At 38.9% G+C, this 18474-nt stretch overlaps 1 protein-coding gene across 1 annotated transcript in view; it reads right to left on the bottom strand.

Annotated features, from left to right (window-relative positions):
* DYM (dymeclin) overlaps window positions 1–18474 on the bottom strand; it is a 322063-nt gene that overhangs the window by 266707 nt on the left and 36882 nt on the right. Inside the window, exon 3 of the mRNA XM_040632527.1 lies at window positions 4279–4331. Coding sequence (XP_040488461.1) covers window positions 4279–4331 — 53 coding nt within the window. The remainder of the gene's footprint in view (window positions 1–4278; window positions 4332–18474) is intronic.

Genomic DNA, 18474 nt, shown 5'->3' with positions numbered 1-18474 from the left:
TTAAGTTAATTCCGAGATAACGTATGATTTTTGGTGCTATTGTAAATGGAATGGATTCCCTAATTTCTCTTTCTTCAGTCTCATTGTTCGTGTATAGAAATGCAACTGATTTCTGAGCATTGATTTTGTATCCTGCCACATTACTGAATTGCTCTATAACTTCTAGTAGTTTGGGGATGGAGTCTTTTGGGTTTTCCATATAGAGTATCATGTCATCTGCGAAGAGAGACAGTTTGACTTCTTCTTTGCCGATTTGGATACCTTTTATCCCTTTTTGTTGTCTGATCGCTGTTGCAAGGACTTCTAGTACTATGTTGAATAACAATAGCGAGAGTGGGCATCCTTGTCATGTTCCTGATCTTAAGGGAAAGGCTTCCAGCTTTTCTCCGAGAATGATATTTATAGACATATAGACTTTATATGGTTCCTGATTCACAAAAACTAAGACGACTAGATATTTGACCACTCAGTCACTATTTTACAATGCTAAAAATTGTTTTCTAGTAATATAATGGTATTGCTTTCCTTTAAAAAAAATCTTATAAGATATATGCTAAAATATTTACGGATAAAATGATAGGAGTCCTGAGGTTTGTATCTAATATGTGAGAACACGCTGCTTTCTGTTGTTTGTTTTGTATATCCTTTTCAGTTATCAGCTTTTCTGTACATATTTCATACTTTCATTATGGGTGAAATGTAATGGTGAGAGACACAGATGAGGCCTGCCCATGAGGTAAAAATGGGTGAAACTGGAAGATGAGCTTACAGCCATTTACTACGTTATTCGGCCCTCATTTCTAGAAGTGTGAAACTTCTAAAAATCAAACACCCGTGAAAACATACAAACAGAAAAAAGTTCACGGAAATGCTAATTCCAGATAGACGGTCCTTCTCCCCCCAAAAACAGAGAACACTTTCACTACCTATAGAGTTCATAGAACTGATATAAGTATTTATTTGGTAATCAACGGACGGTTAGCAAAGCTAACTGCTTGAAAGTACCTCTGAGGACTAAATCTCCCCCTCAGTGTCTACTCCAACCAGAAAACTTATCTCCCACCAAGTCACTTTCTACACCAACTCTGAGGCTACAAACCCCAGGAAACAACTGGGAAGAAATAAACACGCCAGACACTGAACAACATATGCTAGAGGGACAGGTAGAAAAAATGTTGATTCAGATGTTCGATCCAGGAATTTTATAATTCCCTCACACTCCAAAGCCAAGGAGTATGGGTAAAGGAAAGTCCCACTTAAACCACTCAAAACCTACACAAAATAAAACCTGCTTGGGTTCTAGAAATTAGGTTGGATAACAGCATCAGTCAGCCTTCAGGCTAAAATTAACCAGCAGATTCAACAAGCATCTACAGGATCCACGTGAGGGACAAAGTTAATAAACGCATGCTCTCTGACAGCAAACAACGGGCCTACGTAGGTACTCCTTGCACCTTTACCCTGCTTTATTTTTCTAAAGAGACATATTACATGAAAGGAGATATATTAATTTATGCTCTGACTCCCTATTCAGACAGATCCATGAAGTTAGGAATCCAAGTCAGTCTTCTTTGCCAGAACATAGACTACGTTATGGAATATATAGCACAGGTTATAGGAAAGAGCAGGTGCTCAATAAATATTTGCTGGTTTAATGAATAAGAAAAAACAGTAACACTGGGGTAAGGAATAAGCTATGCTAAAATTTCAGCCAAAGGGCTGAATCAAAACTATCAAACGGGGGTGGCACCTAGCTGCTCCAGTCAGTAGAGCATGTGAGTTCGAGCCCCACATTGGGTGTGGAGCCTACTTTTAAAAAAAAAGGACTGGGGCGCCTGGGTGGCTCAGTTGGTTAAGTGTCTGCCTTCAGCTCAGGTGATGATCCTGGAGTCCTGGGATCAAGCCCCGTATTAGGCTCCCTGCTCAACAGGGAGTCTGCTTCCCCCTCTGCTCCTCACCCTGCTCTTGGGCTCTCTTGCTTGCTCTCTCTCAATAAATAAATAAAGTATTCTTTTTCAAAAAACTGTCAAATGAATTTAGTAACAAGCATCATCGGTGGAAGATGAGAAATTCATCTATTTAAAAAAAAAACCCTGAGAGACACTGGGAAAAAATGAGTATAATGAAAAGAGAGCAGTTTGACATCCAGGAAAAACAAAGAATGATTAAAAACAAACCAAAAAATGAAATAACTAAAAGATGCACTAGAATCTTGACAGAACTGTTATGTATAAAACACTGAATCCAAGATATAAAGGAGGAAATTCAAGACATGAAAGGCGACAAAGAAAAAGAAGATACAGAAAGCAAAGAACAGAAATCCAGCCTGAATGTTAATAGGTGATTCTAAGTTGGGGGAGAAGAAACTCAAACACAAGTAAAATCAAAGCCAGAACTAAAGAAAACCTCGGAACTGAAAAAGACCTTAATGAACCAATTAAAAAAAAAAAAACCCTCATCAACTTACAGGCAAAATCATAAAAAAGGATAATGAGAAATAATCATAACGGTTAAAGGAAAAAGTCTAACAAAAAAAGGAACAACAACAAAAAAAATTAGGGTCCTCTCAGGTAACCACCTTCTTACACCATACATAAAAATAAATTCAAAATGGATTAAAGACCTACAAGTACAACCTGAAACCATAAAACTCCTAAAAGAACACACAGGCAGTAAATTTGAGTTCAGTCTTTGCAATATTTTTTTGGCTCTGTCTCCTCAGGCAAGGGTAACAAAAGCAAAAAGTAGACAAGTGGAACTACATAAAACTAAAAAGCTTCTGCGCAGCGAAGGAAACCATGAACAAAATGAAAAGGCAACCTAGTGAATGGCAGAAGATATCTGCAAATGATACATCCAATCAGAAGTTACTATTCAAGGGGCGCCCAGCTGCCTCGGCTGGTGGAGCACACGACTCTTGATCTCAGCGTGACAAGCTCAAGCCCCACCCCGCTGGGTATAGAGAGGACTTAAAAATAAAATCGTTTTAAAAAAAGGTTAATATTCAAAATATGTAAAGAATTCATACAACTCAATACCAAAAATAACCCATATCTGATTAAAAAAAAGGCTAAGGACCCAAACAGACATTTTTCCAAAGAAGACACACACATGGCCAACAGACACAAGAAAAGATGCTCAACATCACGAGTCATCAGGGAAATGTAAGTCAAAATCACAGTGAGATTTCACCTCACATCTGTCAGGATGGCTAAAATAAAAAAGACAAGAACTAGCGAGTGTTGGCCAGGGTGTGGAGAAAAGAGAACCCTCGTGGCCCTATTGGTAGGAAATGTAAACTGGTGCAGTTGCTGTGAAAAATAGTATGAAGGTTCCTCAAAAAAATTAAAAATAGAACTACTATATGACCCAGCAATCCCACTTCTAGTATTTATCTGAAGAAAATGAAAACACTAACTTCTAAAGGTATCTGCACCCCCAGGTTCATTACAGCATCTACGACAGCCAACATATGGAAGCAGCCCAGGTGTCCGCTGATAGATAGGTGGAGAAAGAGGATGTGGAATATACATACAGTGGAATATTACTCTGCCGTAAACAAGAACGAAATCTTACCATTTGTGACAACATGGATGGACCCAGAGGGTACCATGCTAAGTGAAAGAAGTGTGAGAAAGACCAATATGTATGATTTCACTTATATGTGGAATCAAAGAAAAAAAAAGAAAAAAAAAATCAAACAAAACAGACTTGTAAATATAGAGAACAAAGTGGTAGTTGCTGGGGGAAGTAGGGGGGGAAGGGGAAATGGGTGAAATAGGCGAAGGGGATTAAGAGATACAAACTTCCAGTTATAAAATAAGTAAGTCACAGGGACTGTAAAGTATAGCATAGGAAACAGAGTCAATAATATTGTAATATCTGTGTATGAGGACAGATGGTAACTAGACTTATCATAATGAGCATTTCATAATATATGTAAATGTCATCAAAACCAAATCACTGTGTTGCACACCTGAAGCTAATGTAACACTGTATGTCCACTACCTTCAATTAAAAAAAGAAAAGAACAAGCTGAAAGAGTATGGCTGAACAGAGTCCATTACCACTCCTGTAAGTAAACTAGCATGTGTCTTACTCCTACTGACTAAACGTTCCCTTCGATCACTGAGCACCATGAATAGAATTATTATTAAATATTATCAAGAATATGTCACTTCATTAATTCAATTCATATGACACTACCAAAATTTATAACAGAAACTGAAATAAATGCCACACACATACATATACACACATGATCATTTTGCCCCTTACCTAAAGACCTGCAGACTGAAATGGTTGCTTCCTCCAAAAGCTTCAGCTCGGTGCTGGCAAGATAGAAAAAAGGTAATTAGTAACTCCAACACTAAATATGTACACACTAACCAGTTAAAGGAATACATAAAAATAAAGAGAAAAACAATTTAGGAGGAAAATATGGTATACAGCAGTAAACAATAAAATCAACAAAATAAAGTTAAGCTTCTATTTTCAACACAATTAGAAAATGTACTATAATTCTCAATATGAGATTCCTAAAAGAGAAGCACTCGAGGAGCCCTCCCTTTCAGGCACTGGGGCAGGGGAAGGGAGGAGTGGAGAGACTTAGAAAAATACAAGAAAGTTACTCTAAAGTACCAAGCACAGAGCAGGGGCCCCAACTGCCTAGTTTGAAGGGCAGTACCGATCATGGGGTTATAGTTATTTGGGGAAAATGCCATTATTTTTAGGAGATACAAGGAATCTCATGATATCTGCAATACCTTCAAATAGATCAACAACAAAGAAAGAACAAGGCAAGAAAAGAGAGAGAACATATACATAAGCTTCAATAATTTATAGACATATAGGAAAACAGAAACAGAGACAGATGCAAAGTGACAGAGAGACAAGAGGTACAGACACAGACATAAAACTCAGAAAAAAACACAGGGGAAAGCTTTATGACATTGGAATTGGCAATGAGTTCTTCGAAATGACACCAAAAACAAAGACATTAAAAGAAAAAATATGTAAGCTGGGCTTTACCAAAATTAAAAGCTTTTGCACATCAAAGGATACTATTACAGAGTAAAAACTCAACCCAACAGAATGAGAGAAAATATTTGCAAATCATGTATCTGATAAGAGACTAATACCTGGAATATACAAAAACAAACAAAAAATCTGACTCAACAACAAAAACCACAAAAACAATCCAATTTTAAAATGGGCAAAGGATTTAAACAGACATTTCTTCAAAGAAGACATAAAAAAGGCTAACAAGACATATGAAAAGATATGCAACAACACTGGTCAGTAAGGAAATGTAAATCAAAACCTCAATGAGATACCACTTTCACACCTATTAAAATGTCTATTTTAAAAAAAAAAAGGAAAGAAAGAGAAAGTAAATGTTGGAGGGGATGTAGAGAAATGGGGACCCTTGTGCATTACTGGTAAGCATGTAAAATGGTGCAGGTGCTATGAAAAAGAGTATGGCAATTTCTCAAAAAATTAAATATAAAATTACTATGTGATCAAGCAATTCCATTTCTGGATATACATATACCCAAAAAGGACTGAAAGCAGGGATTCAAACTGACATCTGTATACCATGTTCACCATCATTCACAACAGTCAAAAGCAACCAAAGTGTCCATCAATGGATGAATCCCGGTGCAAAATGTGATACATCCAAATATTATTCAGCCTTAAAAAGGAAAGAAATTCTGACACGTTACAACATAGATGAACCTCGAAGACAGTATGCTAAGTGAAACAAACCAGCCATAAAAAGACAAATACTGTATGATTCCGCTTATATAAGGCTCTTGGGGTAGTCAAATTCATAGAGAGGAAAGTAGAATGGTGGTTACCAGTGGTGACGTTGGAGGCAGAGATGGGAAGTTAGTGTTTAATGGGTAGAGTTTCAGTTTGGGAAGATGAAAAAGCTCTGGAGACGGATGGTGGGTTAAACGACAAAGTGAATATACTTAATGCCACAGAACTGTCCACTTAAAAATGGTTAAGATGAGGGGTTCCTGGGTGGCTCAGTCAGCTAAGTGTCCAACTCTTGGTTTTGGCTCAGGTCATGATCTCAGGGTCGTGAGATGGAGACCCATGTCGGGCTCTGTGCTCAGCGTGGAGTCTGCTTGAGATTCTCTCTCCCTCTGCCCCTCCCCACGCTGTGCTCTCTTCCCCCCCCTAAAATAAACAAATAAATCTTTCTTTTAAAAAGTGGTTAAATGATCAATTTTATGTTGCATGTACTTTGCCACAAAAAAAAAAAAAAAAAAAAAAAACCACGCACATTCAAATTCCAATTCCAGCTCAACCGTTAGGAGTTACATGATCTTGGGCTAGTTTCTTAACCCTTTATGTCTTCATTTCCTCATATATACAACAGAGATGATAATGAGCATGTCTGCTCCATGAGTGTTGTCATCATTAAATGCCCTAACACCTATGAAGTGCTTACAACAGTGTCCAGCACAAAGTAAAACCTCAGGAAATGACAGCTTACAGTATTGATTCCAAAATGTAGTGGATTTTCCCCCAGTTAATTAAAATAATGCTTTATGCTTGTATAACCCTTTAAATGTTTTTCACAGCACTTTGAAATTTATTAGCACATTTAAATCCCATGATGACCTCTTCTAATAAGCAGAACAGTTATAAACCCTCTTTTTATGTACACATAAATACATACGGAATGTATTATTAAAATTGATTTCAGGGGCGCCTGGGTAGCAGAGTCGTTAGGCGTCTGCCTTCGGCTCAGGGCGTGATCCCGGCGTTCCGGGATCGAGTCCCACGTCGGGCTCCTCCGCTGGGAGCCTGCTTCTTCCTCTCCCACTCCCCTGCTGTGTTCCCTCTCCTGCTGGCTGTCTCTGTGTCAGATAAATAATAAATAAAAAAAATCTTTCCAAAAAAATTGATTTCACCTGCTTCACTTTTCTAACGTGGTTGTTGGAAAACTTGAAATTACACGTGTCTCCCCTGTATGTGCATGAGAGCCAGTCTAGAACCTGTCTCCCAACAAGTGATGACAGTCCCATATCTAAGTATTACACATACACACAGCTAAAACCTACTCATTACTTCAGTGAACATGCCATTACCTTGGGAATCTCAAATTATATTCACATTCAAAAAGATAAGTGTCTTTTCAAAGTTAAATCTGTAAGTTCCTCCCATGACTGAAGATTTTTTAGGCAAAACAACCCAGAGATGATCCCACAATAAAGCGTGTATGGGTCTCCAGTCTTTATCACTGTATTTTTATTTTATTTACAAAAATATTTTTAGTGTCTGCCCGCCTCACAACGTCTGTCAGTCTGCTCATCTCCCCATCCTTTTCTCCTATCTTCCCACCTAACAGGGTTGTTCAGCGTGACCCCACTCCCTGACTACTGCTGACTCAATCAGGGATAGAAATCTAATGTAAGCCACTCCAGTCGTGGGGAATTTGGAACTGAGATGGAAAGACAGGCTTTCCATACGCCTGGAACTTGGCTGCAAAGCTGAGCGTTATGAGAAACCATCCCTATCCACTGAGAAGCAGAGAAAGCCAGTTAGTAAGAAAAATGACTAAAAGAGCTTTGAGGAGAAAAGCAGAGACTAACAGAAAGGACTCTCACGATTCCTGCCGGCCTTCCGATTCTTGGGATCAGTCCTTCCTAAAGCCTAGCTATGTTTTCGATCTTGGATTCAATGAGACATCCCTGTCTATTCATCACATATGCCCCTCTTTCTGGCAAATGCTAAATCAAATTGATTTCTGTTAATGACCAAAAGACTTCTAATTAATAAATCACTGTGGTCAGATTTAATAATATACATTAGTAGTTGGCAAGAAGTAGAAACTATGAATTACTCAATTTATTGGTTACTCAAGCAAAAAATAAAAGAGGTATAAATGCTAAAGACTGTAAATAGCTTTATGAGGTTAATAACTAGACCACATGCATAAAATCTGTTTCAGTGGTACTTCTACTTTCTTCAGTCAATAACACTCTCTTAAAACTCGCTGGAACCAAGAGCTTCAATTATATACATGTGGCTCCAACCTTCAAAAGCTTCTATGTCTGTTCATTCAGCAAACACTGCCTGGATGCTCAGGACACGCTGGGTTCTCTGAAAGATGCTGCCTCTGCCTTCAGGTTACACACAGAAATAAAGAAGTAGACAGACTATTTAGTGGAGGGGAAACACCAAGATCAAGGCCAGCCCTTGCGTAAGCTCATGGGAGGTGCATCCGACCTACCCCAGGAGCAGTCACGGAAGGCATCCCGGAGGAAGCAACTGCAAAAGAAGTGAGTCTGGCAGACAAAGGGGAGGAAAAAGGGGAGGGCTTTCCAGACAGGACTAACAACGCATGCCAAAAGCATGGCATCACAGAAAGCCGGGCACATTCTGGGAAGCAGAGGCTAATCTACACTGGAGAATGGCAAACCAGAAGACTAGAAATGTATACTCGATGGCTGAAGTCTGTAGTTCAGTTTCTCAACTTGTTCTCAACAGAAAGGCACTGAATGGTCCCAAAACAGGGTTCTGACTTATTTTTCATACAATATGAGCCTGAAAAAATGATTAATTCCTACATCTATTAGTGAGGCTGGTTTGGATAGCACTTCCTCCAGGAAATCTTCTTTGATCATGTAAGACCAGGTCTCTGGTCTCTGTCCCAAAAGCCCCCAATTTGGTAGCAACATTACCCAATTCCTTGTCTGTGCCTCCCTCTGCTCCAAGACTGTGGGCTCCTCGTTCATCACAGCATTCCCAGCCTGGTACAAAGCAGGCACATAATAAAAATGTCCTGACTGAATGAATGCCATTGTCCAACACTTTGTTAGAGGACGAAACTAATTATTTCCCCCAATCCCTCCAGAAACACTTCATACTCTCCAGCCCTTGAGGCAAGATCTGCCCCAAAGCTTAAATTTTTACTAAAATATTTTTAAAATACGCTTATTTAATTCCAAGTATGAAATAATATTTCTTTCTGAAGCAGTCTGATTTCTTTGTCACTCAAGGCTGAAGAGACCGGGAAGGCTGGGAATTAGCCCACCTCTCTTGCGGTAAGCCGGCCAGCACCTGCCGGCCCGGGTCCAGATCCCCTACACACCACCACTGTTGTGTTGATCTCAAACAGCACCACGGCCACCACCTCCTTAACAATCACAACTTCGGGTCAGAAGCATCTCCAGTGCCCAGGTTATAATAAGCAACAGGAGACCAGGGAAAATGTCTCATTCAGCCACGCATCCCAGAAGAAAAACACTTGGTCGTGACCCAGTAAATCAAAGGTTCACAGAGCTGTTTGTAGCAGGACGAGTGCAGCTCCCGCACCCTGAAGCGTCACTTATTTCTACAAAGGAAATCAGCCAGGCACACCGCCCCTGCCAAAAGCAACACACTGATTGTTATAATAGAATTCCCCTTGCTCTCATCCCTCCATCCTCCAATTTTCTAAACTTCTTGGAATATTTTAAGAATATTCTTCGTTCTCATTTGCTTGATTTAGAGCTAAAATGAGGTGGTAAGCAACTGGGGTGGTTGGTAACTGTTGCCGCATATTATAGGCATCTACACGCAGTGCTGTTTTAGTTAAACAAATGAGCTCAGATGTTCTGGCAGCAGGCAACTAACAAATCATCGTTTGCGGTAAATAAAAGTAAAATGGTGCTACAAAAATGGCCAATGTTTCCAAGACAATTACAATTAGAAACCGAATGTTGTTTCTGAAGGTAGATTTGGGGCACTGGGAGCATGCAAAAAGGGGGCAAAAGGGCAGCAAATATTTAGACCAATACAGATTCAATAAATGAGTCCCACACAGAGAACTTCAAACTCATTGTACACACAACTCTACAACTCGAGGTCAATTTTTTAAATGTCGATAATGGAGATTAGGGATGAATACTCAAAACTAGTCATCTCTTAATCAAACTTTTGCTAAATGAACTAAACTCTACATATAAACAACCATATTGATCCAATGATCAGGAGTGGCTCAGTCTGAAGCAATCCTTCTATGTGATAACGTATCAGGCTCCTCCTCCCCAGGGTTTGGCCACTCTGCCAGCAGCAACACAAACAAACCAAGTCACAGGAGTCTCAGTTTTGCTGGTGACACCCTGATGAACAGTGAGACCCATGGGACTGGAGATATTTTCCCAAGAATCACATGCACATGTCTCAAGAAAATGTGAAACTGGGGGGCGCCTGGGGGGGCGCAGTCATTAAGCGTCTGCCTTCGGCTCAGGGCGTGATTCCAGCGTTCTGGGATCGAGCCCCACATCAGGCTTCTCTGCTAGGAGTCTGCTTCTTCCTCTCCCACTCCCCCTGCTTGTGTTCCCTCTCTCGCTGGCTGTCTCTCTCTGTCAAATAAATAAATAAATAAAATCTTTAAAAAAAAAAAAAAAACCTTTAAAAAAAATGAAAGAAAATGTGAAACTGGTCTAGGGATTTTTCCAGTTTTAAGAACCTTCACTGGACTTCCTTAAAGATAATTCAGCAATGTAGTGGTTATTAAAATTTTCACAGCTACAGGTAAGTTCTTAAACATAACCACTGCCATTTCTGTTCCCTTCCTTCCTTTGATTTCATAAAGAGACTCTCCCCAGGGAGAACTCTCTCAACCTCAACCTTGCACTGTCCCCATGCTTCTATGAGAGCTTCTAAGACAATATTCCCCCAGTGAATACCAATAATACAGCTCAATGATTTCTGAGTTATGGCTCAAATAACCAATACAATAGATGCCACCTCTGCCGAATGTGCTAACATACAGCAAAACCAAGTTAAACAACCAGGAAGCGCAGGCAGCGGAGAAGAGGGATCAAGTACAGCAAAAGAGGGAAGAATCTCAATGTCCCACGGAGTTTGGATTTCACCCTGCATTAAACGGGAAGCCACTGAGCACAGAATCAAAAACACACAGAACACAACTCTTAGAGCAACAGCAAGGTGCCCAGGTTTACAACAGTTAAGTGTCTGACCCTGACTACAACCATCTTGAGATTTTTAGAACAACAACAAGAATGAATAAAACTAATGCTTCTAGTGACAGATATGATAAAGCCTAAACATGTACTCACAACACTACCATTAACCACTGCGGCCAAGTGTTGGGCCGGCAAACTTAGATAAACCACTAACTTAACTGTCACTAAAGCAGAACACAGTCAAGTTTAAATGGTAAATGTTTAAAAAGTTTAGTTGAATTCCACTAAAATTATATACCAAATGGGAATACTGGGAAGGAATACCAACAGGAAAAATATAGAATGTTTCTGCATCCCCTGGATTCACTTTCAATACTTCCACACCGAGTACACACCCTCTCAACTTAACTGTTTCCATCAATTAACAGACTCCTGCACACTGGCACATGAATTTCCAATCATGTGGCCTGTTAATGAAAATGATGTACACCCCTGGCATGATGGAAGGAGTACATATTTTGAAGACACGTGTTTAAGTGCCAGCTTCGTTTCCTACTGGTGTAACCTAGCCAAGTTACTTAATTTGAGAGTCTCAGTTTCTCATCTGTGAAATGGAGGTAACGGTACCACCATCTCATAGGACAGGTGTAAGGAGTATATGGCAAGATATAAAAGTGCTCAGCAAACAGCTCAATAAATGTGAGTTCCTAACCCACCACAAAAATGAAACAAAACCATACGTAGTAAGCTATCAAATTTGCATATATTTATTCCTTTACACAACTTACAAGTAATCTGCCAGTCTCCCCGTCTTCCCCCACAACACAGACGGAAGGATAAAACAAAATTCAGTAACCTTTGAAGTAGTTTTACACTTTTTGTGTCAAACAACTGTAAGCAATCTGCTTTGATTTTATTTACATTAATGTTTTACTATAGAAGAACAACCCTAGTGGATTACCAAGGAAATCAAAAATCCTTATTCACCTAGCAAAACTTCTCAATTTTAAGTAACTTTTAATAAATGGCAGAACAGAGACTTACATCTAGGTAATTTTTCTTTTTTAAAAGAAAATGGTTTTTTGGGGCACCTGGGTGGCTCAGTCAGTTAAGCTTCTGCCTTCGGCTCAGGTCATGATCTCAGGGTCCTGGGATCGAGCCCCACATCAGGCTCCCTGCTCAGCAGGGAATCTGCTTCGCCCTCTCCCTCTGCTCCTCCCCTTGCTTGTGCGCGCTCTCTCACTCTCTCTCAAATAAATAAAAAATCTTTTTTAAGAAAGCTTTATTATTGTAAAAATGAGCCATACTAAAGACACGAGGTAACACTACACAGCTGTCAGAACTGCTAAATTAAAAAAAAAAAAAAAAAAAAGAGTGACAACATCAAATGCTGGCAAAGACATTTGACACAGAGAAACTGGATCTCACATACATTACTGGTGGGAATGTAAAATGATATAGCTACCGGAAAATAGTTTGGCAGTTTTGTACAAAACCAAACATGTACTTGGTAACTATGCTTATCATGGTGAGAATTTTGTTATGTATACAATTATCATCTCACTAGGCTGTACATCTGGAACTAACATGTCAACTATACTTCAATTAAAAATAAATTTTTAAAAAATGTTTTAAAAAACAAACTTCAACCTGCGCTTACCATACAACCCCGTGACTGCACTGTTGACCATTTATCTCAAAGAGATAAAAACTTACATTCACTTGAAAACCTGTATACAACTGTTCACAGCAGCTTTAATCATAATGGCTGAAAACTGGAAACAACCCAAACATCCTTCCATGGGTCATCGTTTAAACAAACTATGGTACAGATACAACAGAGACTGCTACTCAGCGATAAAAAGGAATGAACTACTGATACACACAACGACTGGAATGGGTCTCAAGGACACTGTGCTGAGTGAAAAGACGCAATCTCAAAATGTTTACATATTGTATTATTCCATTTACAGAACTTTTTTGAAATAACAAAATGACAGAGATCGACAATTGATCAGTGGCTGCCAGGAGTTAGAGATGAGGGGGTAGGGGGGACTTGTGGCTATAAAGGGAAAGCACAAGGGAGACTTGCCGGGATGAAACAGGTAAGCATCTTGATTGTGGTAGTGGTTACACGAGTCTACACATGTGATAAAATTGTATAAAGCTATGTATATACACACACAAATGCGTGCATGTATAACTGCTGAAATCCCAATAACCTCTGTGGATTGTACCGATGTCAGTTTCCTGGCTTTGATACTGATCTATAGTTATGGGAGTTGTTACCACAGGGGGAGATGAGTGGAGGATGCAAGGGACCTCCCTGGACTTTTCTGGCAACCTCCTGTGAATCTGTAATTACATTAAAATAACAAATTTTAAAAAGTAAATCATAAAAATAAAGCTACACAAACCTATACAAGAGTTATATGAATAAACACATTTTTAAAATACAGACATACACAATTTTGCTTGAATAAATTATACTATATGAATGGCTTTAACCACTTAATATGCTGTGGATCTTTTCCCCTTTTATAAACATATGATCATTTTTAATGACTGTGTAATGTTACAGTGTGCAATGCATTTTATTTATTTTTTTTTTATCAATATCCTTACTCATGAACATTTAGGTTGTTAGCAACTTTCTTTCATAAACATTGCTATGAATTACCTTTACACATGTATCTTTCTACATATATTTCTGAACCTGTTCAATTATCTCAACATAAACTCCAGAAGTGCAATTGCTAGGTCAATGAACACTTCTGTTCTAATGAATATTGCAAATTACATTGCAGAAAGATTTAACCAATTACCACTCTCCCCAAAAGTACATAACTATGGCTTATAAGCCCACACATATTCCTAAACTTGCAAAATTACAAGCCCAGATCTTTTGACACCAAATCCCATGATCTATAACACAGATAAGCATATATTGACAGAAAGCAAGCATAAGCACCTATATGACAAACACAGAATTTCTTTTCCCTCTAGAATGGCCTAGTCAAAGGAATTCATAAAGGATGTGATGTCTAACTGGCAAATTATCATCACGCCACTGTAAATTCAGAGAAAATTCTATTCAACACCACGTAAACTTTCATCGCACCAGGCAGTCCATTTCTGTATTAAATAACACGGGGACCCATCAAGAACTACTGTACAGAGTTTACAACTGCTTTGGACTTAAACTCCACGTCATGGTCCTCCGACAAAGAACTCTGGCCTTAACTTCAAATATGGTACAGTGAAGGGGATACAGAAATGTTCAGTTTTGACAGAAAAAGAAAAAAGTGAGCAAATATGAAGTAAAATATGGTGGCTATTCTTTCCCTATAGAAATAGATGATCAACTGTATCAGCCACTTATGCAGAATATGTCTCCAAATGTCTTCAGCCACAGTTCCCGAGGTGACAGTAGAGAAGAGAAAGCACCTTGTCCCTGCTGGTTAGATCTGCTCTCTACCTCGCCGAGACCCCGACATCCCTTCGTACATGGAAGAACAAAAAGCCCAGAGCTCGGTGTTCGAGCACACATCACTTCATCAACACAGTACCACTGTGAGATGGCAAGCGGTTTCCAAAACTGACCAATAAACAAGAAAGAACATTTGTTGGTAGGGAAAAAAAAGCTAATTTCATATGAAGCCTGTAGCTCAAGAATTCAAGCTTCTGCAACCAAAATAAATATATAAAAAGGGTCATCTAATAAACGAAGTACCTATTCCTGTTAATTGTCACCCATGAAAATATGGAAGAGTTATTTACAATATTTTAGTCAGCTGGTGTAAGAGGTCAGCCAGGCTACGCTGCCAAGCCAAACACCGCCCACTGCTGTAAGCAGGAGCAGCACATTTAGGCTGATAACTGCACTGACCTGTGACCCGTAACGTGGAGCCAACACTACCCACCAGAAGGAATTGTTTGTGGCCCTTTAGCGGTTTCCACAACCCAACGGTGGTTCCCCGCCCACCCCAGACTCTTCCATTTCCATTCCATCCATCAACCCATCTGTCTCATTCTTCATCTGTCCACACTTTGGATTTTTGAGTAACACAAGAGGTACCAAGGGATACTGCCCAGGCCATGGTGCTGGCCCTCGGGGATTAAAGAAAGAAAGACGAGGTGGAGTAACACATAATCTTAGAAAAGAGGTTTACCAATGGTTGTAAAACAACACTGCAGCCTAAACAACAGTCTTACCATACTCTCAAATACACAAATATGTGGGTTCCCACATACAAGCAGATTTTTTTTATTCTATTTGTTTAAAGATTTCATTTATTTGACAGACAGAGAGAGAGAGCGCACGTGCACACAAGCAGGGGGAGCAGGAGAGGGAGAAGTAGGCTCCCGGCTTGAGGAGGGAGCCCGAAGTGGGGCTTGATCCCGGGACCCTGGGATCATGATCCAAGCCAAAGGCAGACACTTACCGACTGAACCACTCAGGCGCCCCAAAAGCAGATTTTTTTTTTTAATTTTTACACTACAGAGAAAAATATTTTTAAAAACTAAAAATGTGACTAAGTATTCACTTAGCAGGACTTCATTAATTTGAACTCCACTAATTGAGAATTTCAGCTGTTTGTCTAAAATGGAGTTTAAACTGACTTTCACATTATAAAGAAAGTATTTCAACAAGGGAGGAGATTTAGGAAAAGTGCTGTTTAACTTCTAACAAAAGAATGTGTTTAAAGGGGCACCTGACTGGCTCAGTCAGCAGAGCAAGCTACTCTTTATCTCAGGGGGTTGTGAGTTCAAGCCCCACATTGGGCACAGAGCTCACTTAAAGAAAAAAAAAATACTTTCAAGAAAAATAATTTTTTAAGTGAAAAAGGGGGTGCCTGGGTGGCTCAATCGGATTGAATGTCTGACTCTTGATCTCAGCTCTGGTCTTGATCTCAGGGTCTTGAGTTCAAGCTCCATGTTGGGCTCCATACTAGGCAGGGAATCTATTTTAAAAAAAAGAAGAAGAAAAAGAAAAAGAAAATGTGTTTAAGGACTTTGGCATATTAATTGTTGATATGGAAAGAAATTTGCTGATTAGATATAATTTTCAATTTGTACAGACCTATAAACTATTCAAAGTGCTCTCACCGTGGTTATTTCCCCTGATTGCTTTCCAAATTCCTGAGAAGATGACTGAGGAAATAAGAGAATTCTCATTTTACACAAGATAGGAACAGAGAAGCCAAGCAACTTGCCCACGGTCACAATGTAAGAATAAACACATCTAATGTCTAATACTCTTTCCATATGAATAGTATGTAGCTCCTTTTTTAATTTTTTTTTAAGATTTATTTATTTGAGAGGAAGAGAGCAGGGGGAGGGATAGAGGGAGAGGAAGGAGAGAAGCAGACTCCCCGCTGAGCTCAATTTGGGGCTCACAGCCATGAGATCATGACCTGAGCCAAAACCAAGAGTCAAATGCTTAACCAACTGACCCACCCAGGCACCGCTTAGCTCCTTTTTTATGAAAGCAAACCCACATAACATCAATCTAAAACACTACTATTAACTACTTGGAATTTCTATACATATCTAAAAGAAGTTATGCCATACGTGCATTATCCACTCTAAAAATTCTATCTATGTTATGATTAAAATCACATAAAGCCTATGTGAATGATAAAGAACTAAAGGAAACAAAAAATTTTAAGCCTAATAAGGAAAAAAAAAGGGACAGGATGACAGATGGACTTTTTTATAACTGATAGGGAATCATAAACCACGGTTTGGTCAGGAAGCTAAATTTTTAAATTATATATTCCTTAATTCACAGCTTTCAGCAATTTAGACTGGTTTTATTGTACTTATTTCAAGCATACCCATTTTATATGTAAATCTCCATAATAACAGATGATAACTCACAGTTCAAATCTTATTTAATGAAAAGCTGATGGACAGAAAGCTGTTGGCGGTAAATTATATGTAGGTTTCTGAACACAGATTTGCTGAATGATCAAACTACAATTAAGAGGTTCAAAAAAGAAACACTGAAAATTTTGCCATAAAATTATTTCAAAATCGACATTATATTAACAATGTCACTTTCAGCCCACAACACACATACTCTGACAAAGATATAATGTTTTGTCAGTTTAAAACTCAACTTAAATAAATAAACAAGTACCTATTCAGCAAAGTATGGAAGCATTTCTGAAGCCTTTTTTCCCCTTAGCAAAGAGAAAATTACTGAAATCATTCACAAAACTAACTAGAATCAGCCCATTCAGTGGTTAAACTGTGGGAATGTTAATGTTTTAAAAGGGCCTATTCATAGGAAAAAGTCAAAGGATAAAAACTGCATATAAATTTATTATAGCCATTTTTAATGCACCAAGCAGAACCAAAAAGGTGTTTATATTCATGTGATTCACAGACAATCCTATATGTTGTCATTCAACAGCCAAAATGAAAGAAACTATAACTATTAAAATGTCAAAGTTTCAGCAGTCACCATGCAAGATAATATTGTCTTTATTTTCTCAAGAAAGTAACAGAAAAAAATGACTTCGAAATCCAGATTCCAACCAACACAGTGAGAAAAGGAAAGAAGGGAGTACTTACAATAAAATGTACTTGCCCCTTACTTTAATGTTTTAAACAAGGCTAGTTATAGTGCCCACATTTAAACTGTTAGTTTGAAGGAGCAATCAACCCGGGCCAAACTCAACGCATCTTCTAGAGGGATCTTGCGTAGAAAGGTATAAATCAAAGAATAGGAAATAAAGGTTTTTGACTCAAGATGTAAAAACTGAACTTCTTTTGGGCCCTCAACTGGAGAAAATAAGATGCCCAAAAATAGTCTCAAATTATTTCTTCCCTTAGTCAAATGGGGAGGACGTGCAAAGGTCTGATGGAAGAAACAGAGTTTAGGAGGCGGCCGGCAGTTTCCCCAGGCCCACCTCAATGGCACAGCAGACAGCTTCAACTTCAGGAGCGCTAATAAAACTGAACAGCAAGTATGCCAAAGGGAATAAAAACACAGCAGCGGAGACAGGCAGCAAAAATTCAAAGAAAAAAATAATTTTACAATCACTGAATTGTTTCTGTCAGTTAAAAACTTGTGACCAAATTCAATAAAAGTCTCTTTTCCTCTTTCTCAGCTGAAGAAACAGATCAGGAACCTCTGAGAAAGGATCATGTGGGCAGCTCCCTGTAAACAGGGAGAAGACACACTCCACTGTAGGCAAGGTTAAAATACTGGACGGATTATGCATCTGCTTGTGGGTCTTAAGCGTAAATAATGTAATCATTACCTTTACATTGTAAACAATGGCACTCAGACATAAAGTACCAGTTATTAGGACATACTGTGCTTTGAAAGTGCTTGAAAATGTGAACAGATAATCTGGTGATTCTTTACTCAAACATTATCATATAATTTGATGTGGCAGCTCTTGAACCATTATTGGAAGCTCAGTCTGTGATTACGCTTCCAAAGAGAGATTGTGCAGCACGAGGGTCAACAGAATCGGCCTCTGGAGCTACAGAAACTGGGTTTAAGTCTGGTCAGCACCAGCTA

Source organism: Ursus maritimus, unplaced genomic scaffold (assembly GCF_017311325.1).
Source record: "Ursus maritimus isolate PB19 unplaced genomic scaffold, ASM1731132v1 scaffold_18, whole genome shotgun sequence".
NCBI classification, from domain to species: Eukaryota; Metazoa; Chordata; class Mammalia; order Carnivora; family Ursidae; genus Ursus; species Ursus maritimus.
The sequence above is the reverse complement of the archived record's forward strand: the minus strand, read 5'-3'. Positions and strand labels throughout refer to the sequence as shown.